Source organism: Bubalus bubalis, chromosome 2, assembly GCF_019923935.1.
Source record: "Bubalus bubalis isolate 160015118507 breed Murrah chromosome 2, NDDB_SH_1, whole genome shotgun sequence".
Classification (NCBI taxonomy): Eukaryota; Metazoa; Chordata; class Mammalia; order Artiodactyla; family Bovidae; genus Bubalus; species Bubalus bubalis.
In genome coordinates this window covers 1,145,159-1,155,872 of record NC_059158.1, presented here as the reverse complement: position 1 = coordinate 1,155,872, position 10,714 = coordinate 1,145,159, and the positions used below count along the sequence as shown (strand labels likewise).

The following is a 10,714-nucleotide window of genomic DNA, read 5'->3' as shown; positions in this document are numbered from 1 at the left end:
CCATTTGTTCTAGCTGTCCCCAAACCACCAAACTCTACCAAAGCATCCACCTCTCTTCTTATACATCCATAACTTACACTTAAAATGTTTACCAGAAGCCTTAAATCTGCTGTGTTTTCCCTGAGCACTTATTTTATTGAAGTTCTTTGTAAAATGTGGGCTTGGTTAAGCAGGTGGCATTCCAGGGCCCCCATCTGCTCCTCTGTGCAGAGTGGACTCTCACTTGCTTTATTGGAGTCATACTGTGCTCTTGAGTGACAGCTGAAATGCCCAAGTTTTTCACAGATGTTTAGCCCATTAGCTGTGTTTCCCTCTGCCCTAAATTTGTTTATTACTGTTGTTTAGTCACGAAGTCATGTCCTACTCTTTGTGACCCCATGGACTGTAGCCCGCCAGGCTCTGCTGTCCATGAGATTTCCCAGGCAAGAATACTGGAGTGGGTTGCCTCTCCCTTCTCCAGGGCATCTTCCCAACCCAGGGGTAGAACCCATGTCTCCTGCATTGGCAGGCGGGTCCTTCACCGCCGAGCCGCCAGGGCCCACGTCTCCTGCATGGCGGGCGGGTCCTTCACCGCTGAGCCGCCAGGGAAGCCCCTTTCTCCATTTATTTGGCTGCACGTGGTCTTAGTTGTGGCATGTGTGATCTAATTCCCGGACCAGGGATTGAACCGAGATCCCCCTGCATTGGGGATGTGGAGGCTTAGCCACTGGACCACCAAGGAAGTCCCTGCCTTGCTTTTATCATTTAGTATTTGGACTTGAGACTCCTGGGAGACTTTGGATTTAAGTTTCCATCTTACAGATCTCAGTGAATATTTTGTCTGCCATGATGCAACAACTTGAAAGTTTTCTTCTGTGATACCACTGGAGCCTCCAGCGTTAGCACTATAGATGCACCTGCGTGTTTCCAAGCCTGTGTCCACTCCCTGACTGGCACGTTAGCACTATAGATGCACTCTGCATGTTTCCAAGCCTGTGTCCACTCCCTGACTGGCACGTTAGCACTATAGATGCACTCTGCATGTTTCCAAGCCTGTGTCCACTCCCTGACTGGTACGTGGAGCGCGGCTTTGATGCATCCAGCAGGAGGATCCCCGCAGCTGAGCATCTGTGTTGGCCTTTAGCCCCCTGGGAGGGCAGGCAGTTCAGGATCTCCCTGTTTTCTCACAGGGCCAGTCTTTCATCATCCTAATGACAAGAGGATCGTAAAGACTTTATTTAGGCCAGAAGACTGTTGGGCATTAGCACAAATCTATTTCTTGAGAAGTGCCTTCTACCGTAAGCACTATTTTTCCATTATATCAGGTCTTTGAAAATTTTTTAATGAAATTCTGTTTTTAAATTACAAAAGCAGCAATATAAGAGCAAATTTGGAAAATTAAAAAAAAATTATTTAAAATCTTAACACCAGAACCTATATTTTACTTTTGTTTTTTAATGTTTTCCTTTCTAGCCTGTTGAATTCCATGGACTTGTAATATGCATTCAACTTTGTGTCATTTTTAGAAATAAAATTTTATAAAATGATTCTTTTTAAAATAATAAGCATCACTTCAATAGCTGTGTAATCTTACATGTCTTTCAGTTTGAAGGCTCACTCAGAATGACTTTTGACTTCACGTTTAATGGAACATTATGATTAAAGCGCGTGCATTTCTCGTTGGCCGGGCTCTGCTCCCTGATGCCTAATGTGCCATTAGAGCTGTTAGCTCCTCTCCCCTCCGGGGGATTAGTTGAATCTGTGCTGACTGTATTAAGTGCCTTGGACGTTATGTTTTAAGACAAATCTATGATTTTGTCTTCTTATCATTTTCTTTCTTATTTTATAAAAAGTAGAGCACGTAATGCAAAAAACAGGTTTTTGGTCTGTTTATTTGTATTTTTTTCAAGTGGATTTTTTTCTTTTTTGTCTTCTTTTAAATATGAAAAAATGTTGAGCTATCTTCTGTTTAAAATAGAGATTTCAAAATGCCCTACAGGACCGGCAGAGGTGAAATGTGCTTGAACTTGACTCTCAGTTCATTTAGTTACATCTGGAAAGCCTGGTAACCCTGTAAGCTTAGTTGGTGGTGAGACTACAGATTTCTTGCTTCGTCATATTTTTATAGTTTTGCCATATTCTGATGGGCAAGTACAGCCCAGAAAATGGAATAATGAATAATTTTTATTCTGTAAAGTTATATAACCATTATGATTGGCTTAATACACACAGCTCTGTATATTTCCTGACAGCCTCCAGATCTCTGCTTATCTCTCAGGCCTTCTGCTGTATTTAGATCATCATTTATGTTGCCAGTAAGTTAACAGTTGTTCTTTTTCCGGAGTGTCTAATGCGCCCAGTAAGTTAACAGTTGCTCTTTTCCGGAGTGTCTAAGGCGCCCAGCTTCTGCCTGTGGAGCTCTGGGCGAGCTGTTGGTTTTGCTCCGGAAGAGCGCTCCAGGCCCTGAGCCCCTCTGTGTTTCACGGGCATGTTTGCAGAATCTCTTTCCTTGCTGCTCTGATGTGGGTACCTGTGGGCGAGCATCTTCTCTGCTCGCTGGGAAGAGGCTGTGAACTTGTCTCCAAGTTTCCTCGACGCAGGGTCTAAAAGGCTGCCTAGCCTGACTCTGCGTGTGGTACTTGACTCTTTTCTGCATTTCAAAACACACCTGTTGCCAACAAGATGATGGTGCTGAGCCCAGCCCGGGTCCTGCCCGGGTGCCTGGAGAATTCGAGAGTCACGCAGCGCCGCTCTCCTGCCCCACACCTCAGTGTAAGTGGTCACTGCAGCAGAAGGACCAGCGGTGTGCGTGCTCTCTGAGGTTGAGGGCTGTCTGGAGGAAAGGGTGGTGTCAGGGGAAGTCGCAGAAAGGGGGCTACCTCTGAGCGAGGAAGATTGAAGCCGGATTCTGCCAGGTAGTCAGAGAAGGGTGCGGGTTCAGAGCGGGCAGTGTCAGCCGAGGCGTGACCGCGGCGGGGGTGCCGGCAGGCGGGCGACCGGGGAGCCTGGTGTAGGCGCTCGCGGCGATGCTGCCTGTGGCGGCCCGCTCCGCCCTCAGGCTGCTCTGAGGATCTTCTCTTCCTCCGTGGCAGCTTTTACGCTGTTGTTTCTGCTTTCTCCCTTGGGAACCATGCACAAAAGGTTACCTTACGTGTCTCCTCTCTTAGTTGAGAAAGGGCGTTTGTTGCCCGCAGAGCCCCCACCCCAAGCCGGCTCAGTCTTCCTGCCGCCCCTCGGGCCCACAGCCCGCCTCTGGGAGCCGCGCTTCCTGTTGCACCCGAGGCCCAGCCTCTCCCACCTGCTGGTCCTTCCTCACATACATGCTTGCAATTGAGCTCTTCATACCAGGCTGCGGCCCCAGTGGCGTGCAAAGAGATGAGTCTACAATTGTCTTTGATCGAGTGACTAAACGTCCATTTATCCGCCCAAGATTGTGAAGGCTGTTTTGCTCAGTGTATCAGCTGTCCGTTATAGTCATGTTAGATGGACTTAGACCGTGCTTACACTCACTGTGCCTTGACAGTGATGCAGATGCTGAAAGAAGGGGAGGGGGACACGGAAAATGAAAACTCAAATAGAATTTAATTACCTAGCAATGGAAACATATAAGAGCCAACCAAGTTCAGTTCCCCTGAAAATATTTTAATGTGTTCTGATCACTTGAACTTATTTAATGTATGGGGACATATTATGTAGTTAATGGTATTTGGGGGTCACCTTTTGAGATGTGTTGTTTCCTCATCCATCCAAACATCTGGTGAGGCCATTTCAGACCACGTTGGGCTCCCTATCAGCGTCCTTTAAAAGTAAGCAATTCTGACTAAACACGATGAAGCCTCCTGTACTGTAAACCGAGAAGCAATTTAGCTGGCAACTCAGAAGTGCAGAGCAGCGCGAGAATGAAATGAGATAAATCCCCCCGGGCGGTTCACAGTGCACACCCTGAAGGGATGGCTGCAGGGGCTGTGCACAGAGTGTGCTTTTATGAAGGCTTGGAATTTCCAAATATTTATCATGGCAGTGCTTTATTCTTAAATCACATAATGAACTTAGTGTCATTTTTCCTTTCAGTTCTGTTAGGCTGATAGTCCGAACTAACAAGTGATGAGACCTTGAAACTTCAGCTAAATCCTTCCTTGATACTCTAAAGTACATATTCCACTTTGGTTGTAGAGGACTTGTTCAAATTATTTTATGCCATTATAAGCATAGTAAGAGTTCAAACATTTTAAAATATGTGTTTTAATTTGAACCAGTATCAGTATAAATCAAAATGCTATTCCACAAAGTTTGGGGTTTTATGCCATTATAATTAAAATAGAGAAACAAGGTTTTTTGGTTTTGTTGTTCTAGCTTGTGACTGAAATCCTGGAAAGCCGTGCACAACAGGCCATTTCATAAACTTAGGACTTTAAAAAAGTCTATTCTTGTTTATCTGGGCTGAATGCTGCTTTGAAATTTTAAGAGATGTGTTGATCTTGGGGATGTATATCATTAGGAATATTTTCTATGTATTTGCTGGTGCCTGGCCTAATAAAATAATTTGTTTTTCAGTGGTAAATAACTTTGTTTATAAGTGTCAAGTAAATACATTAATCTCAGTTTTGTAAATACTTTTTTTTTTTCCTCTAAGTATAGAAACTTTTTATACTTATTGCCAAGAGATTTGGGGCCAGATAATTTCCTAGTTTACTACAATACTTCCCATGTATGGAGACTTGAATTTATTGTTTTGTTCTATATCCAGGGATATTGTAGGCTAGATTACTTGGATCAAATCTTCTATGGAAAACAACTAAAAATGCAGGGTAAAGAATATCTTAAATCTCCTGAAAATAACTTGAGTGAATAAGATCATAAGCGGTTATCAGAAAAGCAGGGGTGTAACCACACACTCATGCTGCTTTAATCCTGGAAGTGCTTGCCTGTTTGGCCAACGGGAGCGTTGTTCTGACGGTCTCGTGTGATGAGAAAGATGGAGACCTAATAGCTGCAGCACCAGGCTTGGGATGAATCAGACAGAAACCCTGGCTCCACCTCCCGCGACTTCCCCAGGAAGGTTGCTTTGGTCTCAGCAGAGGCGAGTGGAGGGAAATTCCTGAGAAGGTGTCACCCCAGGGGGCCCCTCGAGCAAGCTGTCACCCAAAGTCGCATCACATCTAGAAAGCTGTAAGCCCGGGGTCTGGCTTTAGGAATACCCACGTGTGCAGAACCCTTAGGCTCCTCACAGGGGCTGATAAAATTCCTGTCTGGGGGAACTACCACAAACGGCTTTACAAAGGCAATGAGCAGCACGCACTGCGAAATGACCAGGCACCAGGAGCAGCTGAGCAGCACGCACTGCGAAATGACCAGGCACCAGGAGCAGCTGAGCAGCACGCACTGCGAAATGACCAGGCACCGGGAGCAGCGCTTCCCCCGTGACCGTCCTCTCTCTGCCCCGTGCACGCTTCTCCCTGCCACTCTGTGTTCTCTGCGCCCCTTCTCGCCCCCTCCCAGCCTCGCCCCGTCCTGGCTCAGAGCCCCCCGGACCCCACTCTCTGACCCGCTTTTGCGCCTGTTGCTCCAGGCAAGCTCGCCCTCACCATCGCAGCCACAGTCTGCGCTTAGAGTCTTCTCGTTGGCTTCAGTTTTGTTTTTTTCTTCCCAGATTCAATGGTAAACTGAGTTCGGGCTAATTAGGTCCCTTTTTGAAATCCTTAGGTGTGTCTGAGTGGAGCTTGCATCTGATTTCCCCCTGGTCTGGCCTTAGCTAGTCCGTCCTTCACTATCTGGAGGGCCAGGGCCCTGCTGAGAGCGCCCTGTTTCCAGGATGCCTCGCGTGCTAGGGGCTCAGGCTAACCTGGATGCTCTCGGAAGGGGGAGCGGTCTCTTGTTTTGCTGTTGGCAGTGGCTGTTCACAGAGAGGTCTGTGCACGCGGTTGTCTAGTGAACGCTCACCAGGTGAATCTGTGGTGTGAGAAAGCAGGTAACAGCTTTGCTGAAGGAAGTCCTGAGCTGTTAGGCAGGAGGGGAGGGGGGCAGGTTGGGGAGACCCTGCCCACACTGGAGCTCTTTGGTTTGCAGGACATTGCCCATGGATTTTCCACCCCCTTTATCTCTACGCTGCCCTTACAATGCAGGCAGGGCAGATCCTGGTTACTGCCATTTGTGCAGAAAAGCTCACTTACAGCCAGACTTTCTTTTTGCAGATGAGTTACTTGGTTCACTTCTAGAAACTTCAGCTAACACCACACTGCCATCATCTGCTCTTGACTGCAGGTTTGTTTTTTTTTTTTAACTGTGACCCCTGCTGCAATCACTAATTTGGCCTTGTAACCTTGGCAAGACACTTGGCCTTTTTCTTCCATAGCATTTTCATCTGTAAAGTTAATACTCCATGTCACAATGTTTTATTATATTGAATAGCTTCTATTTCGCCTTTTGACCTTTTTAACCACCTCTCTTTCCTCCATTCCAGTGTATGAATGTATTATATTACTTTGCAGACAAGTAAAGTAGATAAACACTGAATTAATTGTTACGTCCAAAGTTCCTTTTTCAGCTCTCGTGGGGTGAGGAAAAACAAAGATCTTACTTGTGTAAACAAAATATGTCAACAGATTATATGCAGAAATGCCAACGAGACTCTTAGGACCCAAAACTTGGGTGACGTAGATAATCTACCTGATTATAGAGACTTCACTCAATCTAAAATGTTGGCAAAAATAGCAGCTTCTTCGATGCTGATAATATTTTAGAACAAAGAGTCAAACTGTGATAGCTCTTGGGATCATTAAAAGTTCACGACACTGAGCTTGTTTTCCGCTCCAGGGGAGAGGCGGTGGTGGTGGGACCCAGGGGCGCTGCACTGGCTAAGCGCTGAGGCCGTGTTTACTGAGTGCCTGCGGACTCCAGGTAGCGAGGATCCAACATCTGTCCTTAAATGTGAAAAGCGAAGAGGAAATGATGGGCCCGAAGGCAAGTTCTTAGTGAGATTTCCACTGGGGTTAAATTTGAGAGACGGTTACCGAAAGATGATTTATTCCACCAGTGCTGCTCTGCCTGCCTCTCCTGTAGGTAATTATTACTTCTGGTAACTGGTTGTAGTGGCAAGGCCAAGTCCTTCGACTGGAGGAAGTCCATCTAGAATGAGGATGATGTAAAGAGGGAAGAAGTGTCTCTATTTTTCATGCAGAAGGAAGAAAGAAGTTAAATGTCTATAGATACAATTGTGATGATCGGCTATTGGTTATTAAATGCACCCCTGTTCAGGATGGAGTGACAGACCGCCCTTCCATCTTGGCCCTGACCCGTGCTGTCTGAGCGTCCGGGCATCCTGTGCCCGCGGGGCTGTGGGAACTGTCCCAGACATGGGCTTGCAGGGGTGGAAAAACTTTTGTGGGGCCGGGGCCCTCAGATCCTCATAAATCACATCTTAGTATTTTAGCTCAACATTTCAACAGGGTTTTTATGTTAATATTTTATTTGGAGCAATATTGTAATTTTCCAAGTGATTTCTCTCATGGAAACTCCCGAGTCCACGAAGGATGGAGACAGATATTTCAGGGCTTTTTTATTGCTCGAGACAGCAGCGAGCACATGGCAACAATAAGGTCCTGAAAGGAGAACCAGTACAGTTAGGAGAGGGCTCCTGTCAAAGCCCGCCTCTCACAGCCTCAACCAGAAGGGCCCGGAAGGCCCTCCGCGCCGCGCCGCTCTGTGTCTCTCGGCCAGCCCACGGCCCGGAGGGCAGTGAGGCCCACGGAACTGATGCACCGGCCATCGACAGCTCTCTGCAAAACGCCTGTGGTAGTAGTGGAGAGCCTGTCGGCGCTGGGCGGCAGCCCCACCCGCTCCTGGCTGGAGCCCCAGGGGGCTGCGGGGCGTGGCTTTGAGGGGCACCCCTGCTTTTCTGGCTGCCTGTTTCTGGAGGCTTCGGTGGAGACGCCGCCCACCCCCTGAGGGAGGACTGCCCATTGTGTCAGGATGGCCCGAACCGAGGGGTGTGGAGCGTGACTGTCTTTGTGCTTCTTTGAACTGTGTCTTAGAACCAAAGAAGTGTGGCTTCTTCTAGAGGGATGGGAAGGGTTTCATAGATTCTGTGACTCGGAGGGAAGGCTGGTGCTCAGATGGACAGAGCGGTCGCCTCAAGACCCAGAACTGCTGGCGAAGCAGCCGGAACAGGTGGTTCTAGATTCCGCCAGTGGGGTGACCCCAGCGGTCAACGCTGCAAGAAGAGAAAGCTGGCCGGTTCTCACCCACATGGATCAACCACACCTAGCTAGGTAGAGCACGTCCTGGATTCGAATATTTCCTTAGATGACTGAATTGCATGGTGGATATTTTTTCTTCTGATGAGACTGGCAGGTAAAACACCAGGAGAGGTCAGGAGTGAGAGGGTGCAGCTGCTGAAGACGCAGGTGCAGCCGCACGTGCGCAGGCAGCGTCCTCTCCTCTTGGATTGAGGACACCGGCCTTCACTTATTTACTTGAGTTGGTGAGAAAGCAAGCTTGATTGAGTCGGGAGACTGAAGAGCTGTAGTGAAAGAAAAGAAGTAAACGAGGAATGAACATGGAATGAACCTGTTACAGACCCTGGGGCGACAAGGAGAGGGAAAGGTGGGACGCGGGGTGGGCTTGGGTTTGTCTAAGGCAAGGAAAAGGTGTTTTGGTTTTTCCAAGGAAGAGAGAGTACTTTCCTGAAAGCTCCCCCGACTGGTTAATCATGGTTGTAGAAGCAGCAAACATTTCTAGGTGTGGATGGGCTAGTTCAGGGTGTTTCCCAGGCTTTGGTGGCTTACCTGGAGAAACTGGTAAAATCTTGAAAAATGACCAGGGCTGCTAGACTTTGTCGGAGAAGGCAATGGCGCCCCACTCCAGTACTCTTTCCTGGAAAAATCTCATGGACGGAGGAGCCTGGTAGGCTGCAGACCATGGGGTCGCTAAGAGTCGGAAATGACAGAGCGACTTGACTTTCACTTTTCACTTTCATGCATTGGAGAAGGAAATGGCAACCCCCTCCAGTGTTCTTGCCTGGAGAATCCCAGGGACGGGGGAGCCTGGTGGGCTGCCGGCTATGGGGTCGCACAGAGTCAGACACGACTGAAGCAACTTAGCAGCAGCAGCAGCAGCAGCTAGACTTTGTGCTGACTCCTGAATTTGGTTATGCTCCCATAGGACTAATTGCCAGGCTGGTTCTCTCACTTTATTCCCTTTAGACAGTCTCTGATGAAGGGGATGGCCACTGACCTGTTCTCCATGTAATAGGTACAATCTACGTGTAAGCCTGCATTCTTACTTCTGGAAAGTTGAATTCAAGAATTTTATTTGGATTATTTTATTACAGCTACTTGCTGTGAAATGATGGGTCATCGACTAAGATCTGGTAACAATTTTAGATGCTGGAAATTAGGTCTCCATCTGCCACTTGAACAAATAAGCAGCTTCTCCAGCGTTCGGCCCCCGGCTCACTCCCAGCGGGTATTTGCAGAGCTGCGCCTGGTTCGCTGGCCTGTCACGGTCAGTGTGATTTAGAATACGCCTCCCTTCCCTCGGACCTGCAAGACCCTCAGGTGCAGGGCCCTCTACACTAGGGTGGAGCCGCTTCTGTGGAGAGAACCCACGAGGAAGGAGGGGGAGGCTGAGGCGAGCGAGAGTAACTTGCATCCTCCAGAGACTTAATCTGGAAGAGTAAGTTACCTGCATTCACCTGAAACACAGAGTCTAGCACTGTGTTTCACATATAGTGGGCATTTGATAAAATATTTTTTAGTTTGGTTTTCTCTGCCCAGAACTGTCCTTGAGACATATAATTTTGACCAACTGACTTATGATTCATAGTATCTTGAATACTGTTTATTTTAGCATTAGTTGTTACTTTCTCTTCAAGTGGAAATAATTTCTGTTAATGTGGGACACTGAAAGGCCTGCCCCCCAATTAACTGGGATGTTTTGGTGAAAATAGACCTCCAAGTGGTGTATCTGTCAGGAATCACTGGCAGATGATAAATACACCATAATTTTAAAATTACTTGATGAGGGGCTTGCCTGATAGACGGCAGTTACATTTAAGAGCCCTCAGAGGGTGAAGATGGATGCGAAAGGGAGACCTTGCCGTCCGTTCAGGCAAGCCTGCTTTCCGAGCACCCATGTGACCTCTCAGAGTCACCGCCATGTCAGAGGGGTAGCAGGCGCCCTCTGAACTGGCATTTCGGACTGAGTGTTTCTGATTCAATTGTTACTTCCTAAATAGTTGTTACACCTCTTGTCTTTTTGCCCATTTTATTTAACATCTCTCCAGAAGATGAAGATTTTTTTTTTTTTAAGACATAAAGAACAGTTAAGGTTGAATACCTGCCAGCAACGGGCTGTGTAATTGTGGGTAAGTCTTTTCATCTTTTGGGGCTCAATTGTAGTATCTGTCAACTAAGGCTATTATGTCAGATCAGTGTTTTTAAACCTTTTTGTCCACTCAAGGGCACAGTGAGAAATATTCTTGTGAAAAATCCTGGTGCACACGTGCATGCGTGTGCGTGTGTGTGTGCTGCGCGCACGTGGCGCAGAGTGGCGTGTGTCCTCACGGGGTTCAGTGTGCTCCTTGCGTGTGTTGTGAACTGACTCCAGGACCCTGCATCCTCACCCCTGTTTGGAAAACACTGGATGGGCTGCCCTCAGCCCCACCGGTGTTAGGACTTTAAAGTGAACACGCAGAATTGATTTTATGATTTTTTGACTAGAAATGCCAGTGAGGTTT

At 47.5% G+C, this 10,714-nt stretch overlaps 1 protein-coding gene across 2 annotated transcripts in view; it reads left to right on the top strand.

Moving 5' to 3' along the window:
• GMDS (GDP-mannose 4,6-dehydratase) overlaps positions 1 to 10,714 on the top strand; it is a 411,761-nt gene that overhangs the window by 92,563 nt on the left and 308,484 nt on the right. Inside the window, exon 1 of one of the 2 annotated variants that reach the window (XM_045162305.1) lies at positions 8,467 to 8,580. The exons of the other annotated variant lie outside the window; for it this stretch is intronic. Within the exon in view, the coding sequence (XP_045018240.1) occupies positions 8,539 to 8,580 (42 nt within the window). The 5' untranslated portion in view covers positions 8,467 to 8,538. Of the gene's footprint in view, positions 1 to 8,466; positions 8,581 to 10,714 lie in introns of those variants that run through there. 2 annotated transcript variants of the gene reach the window in all.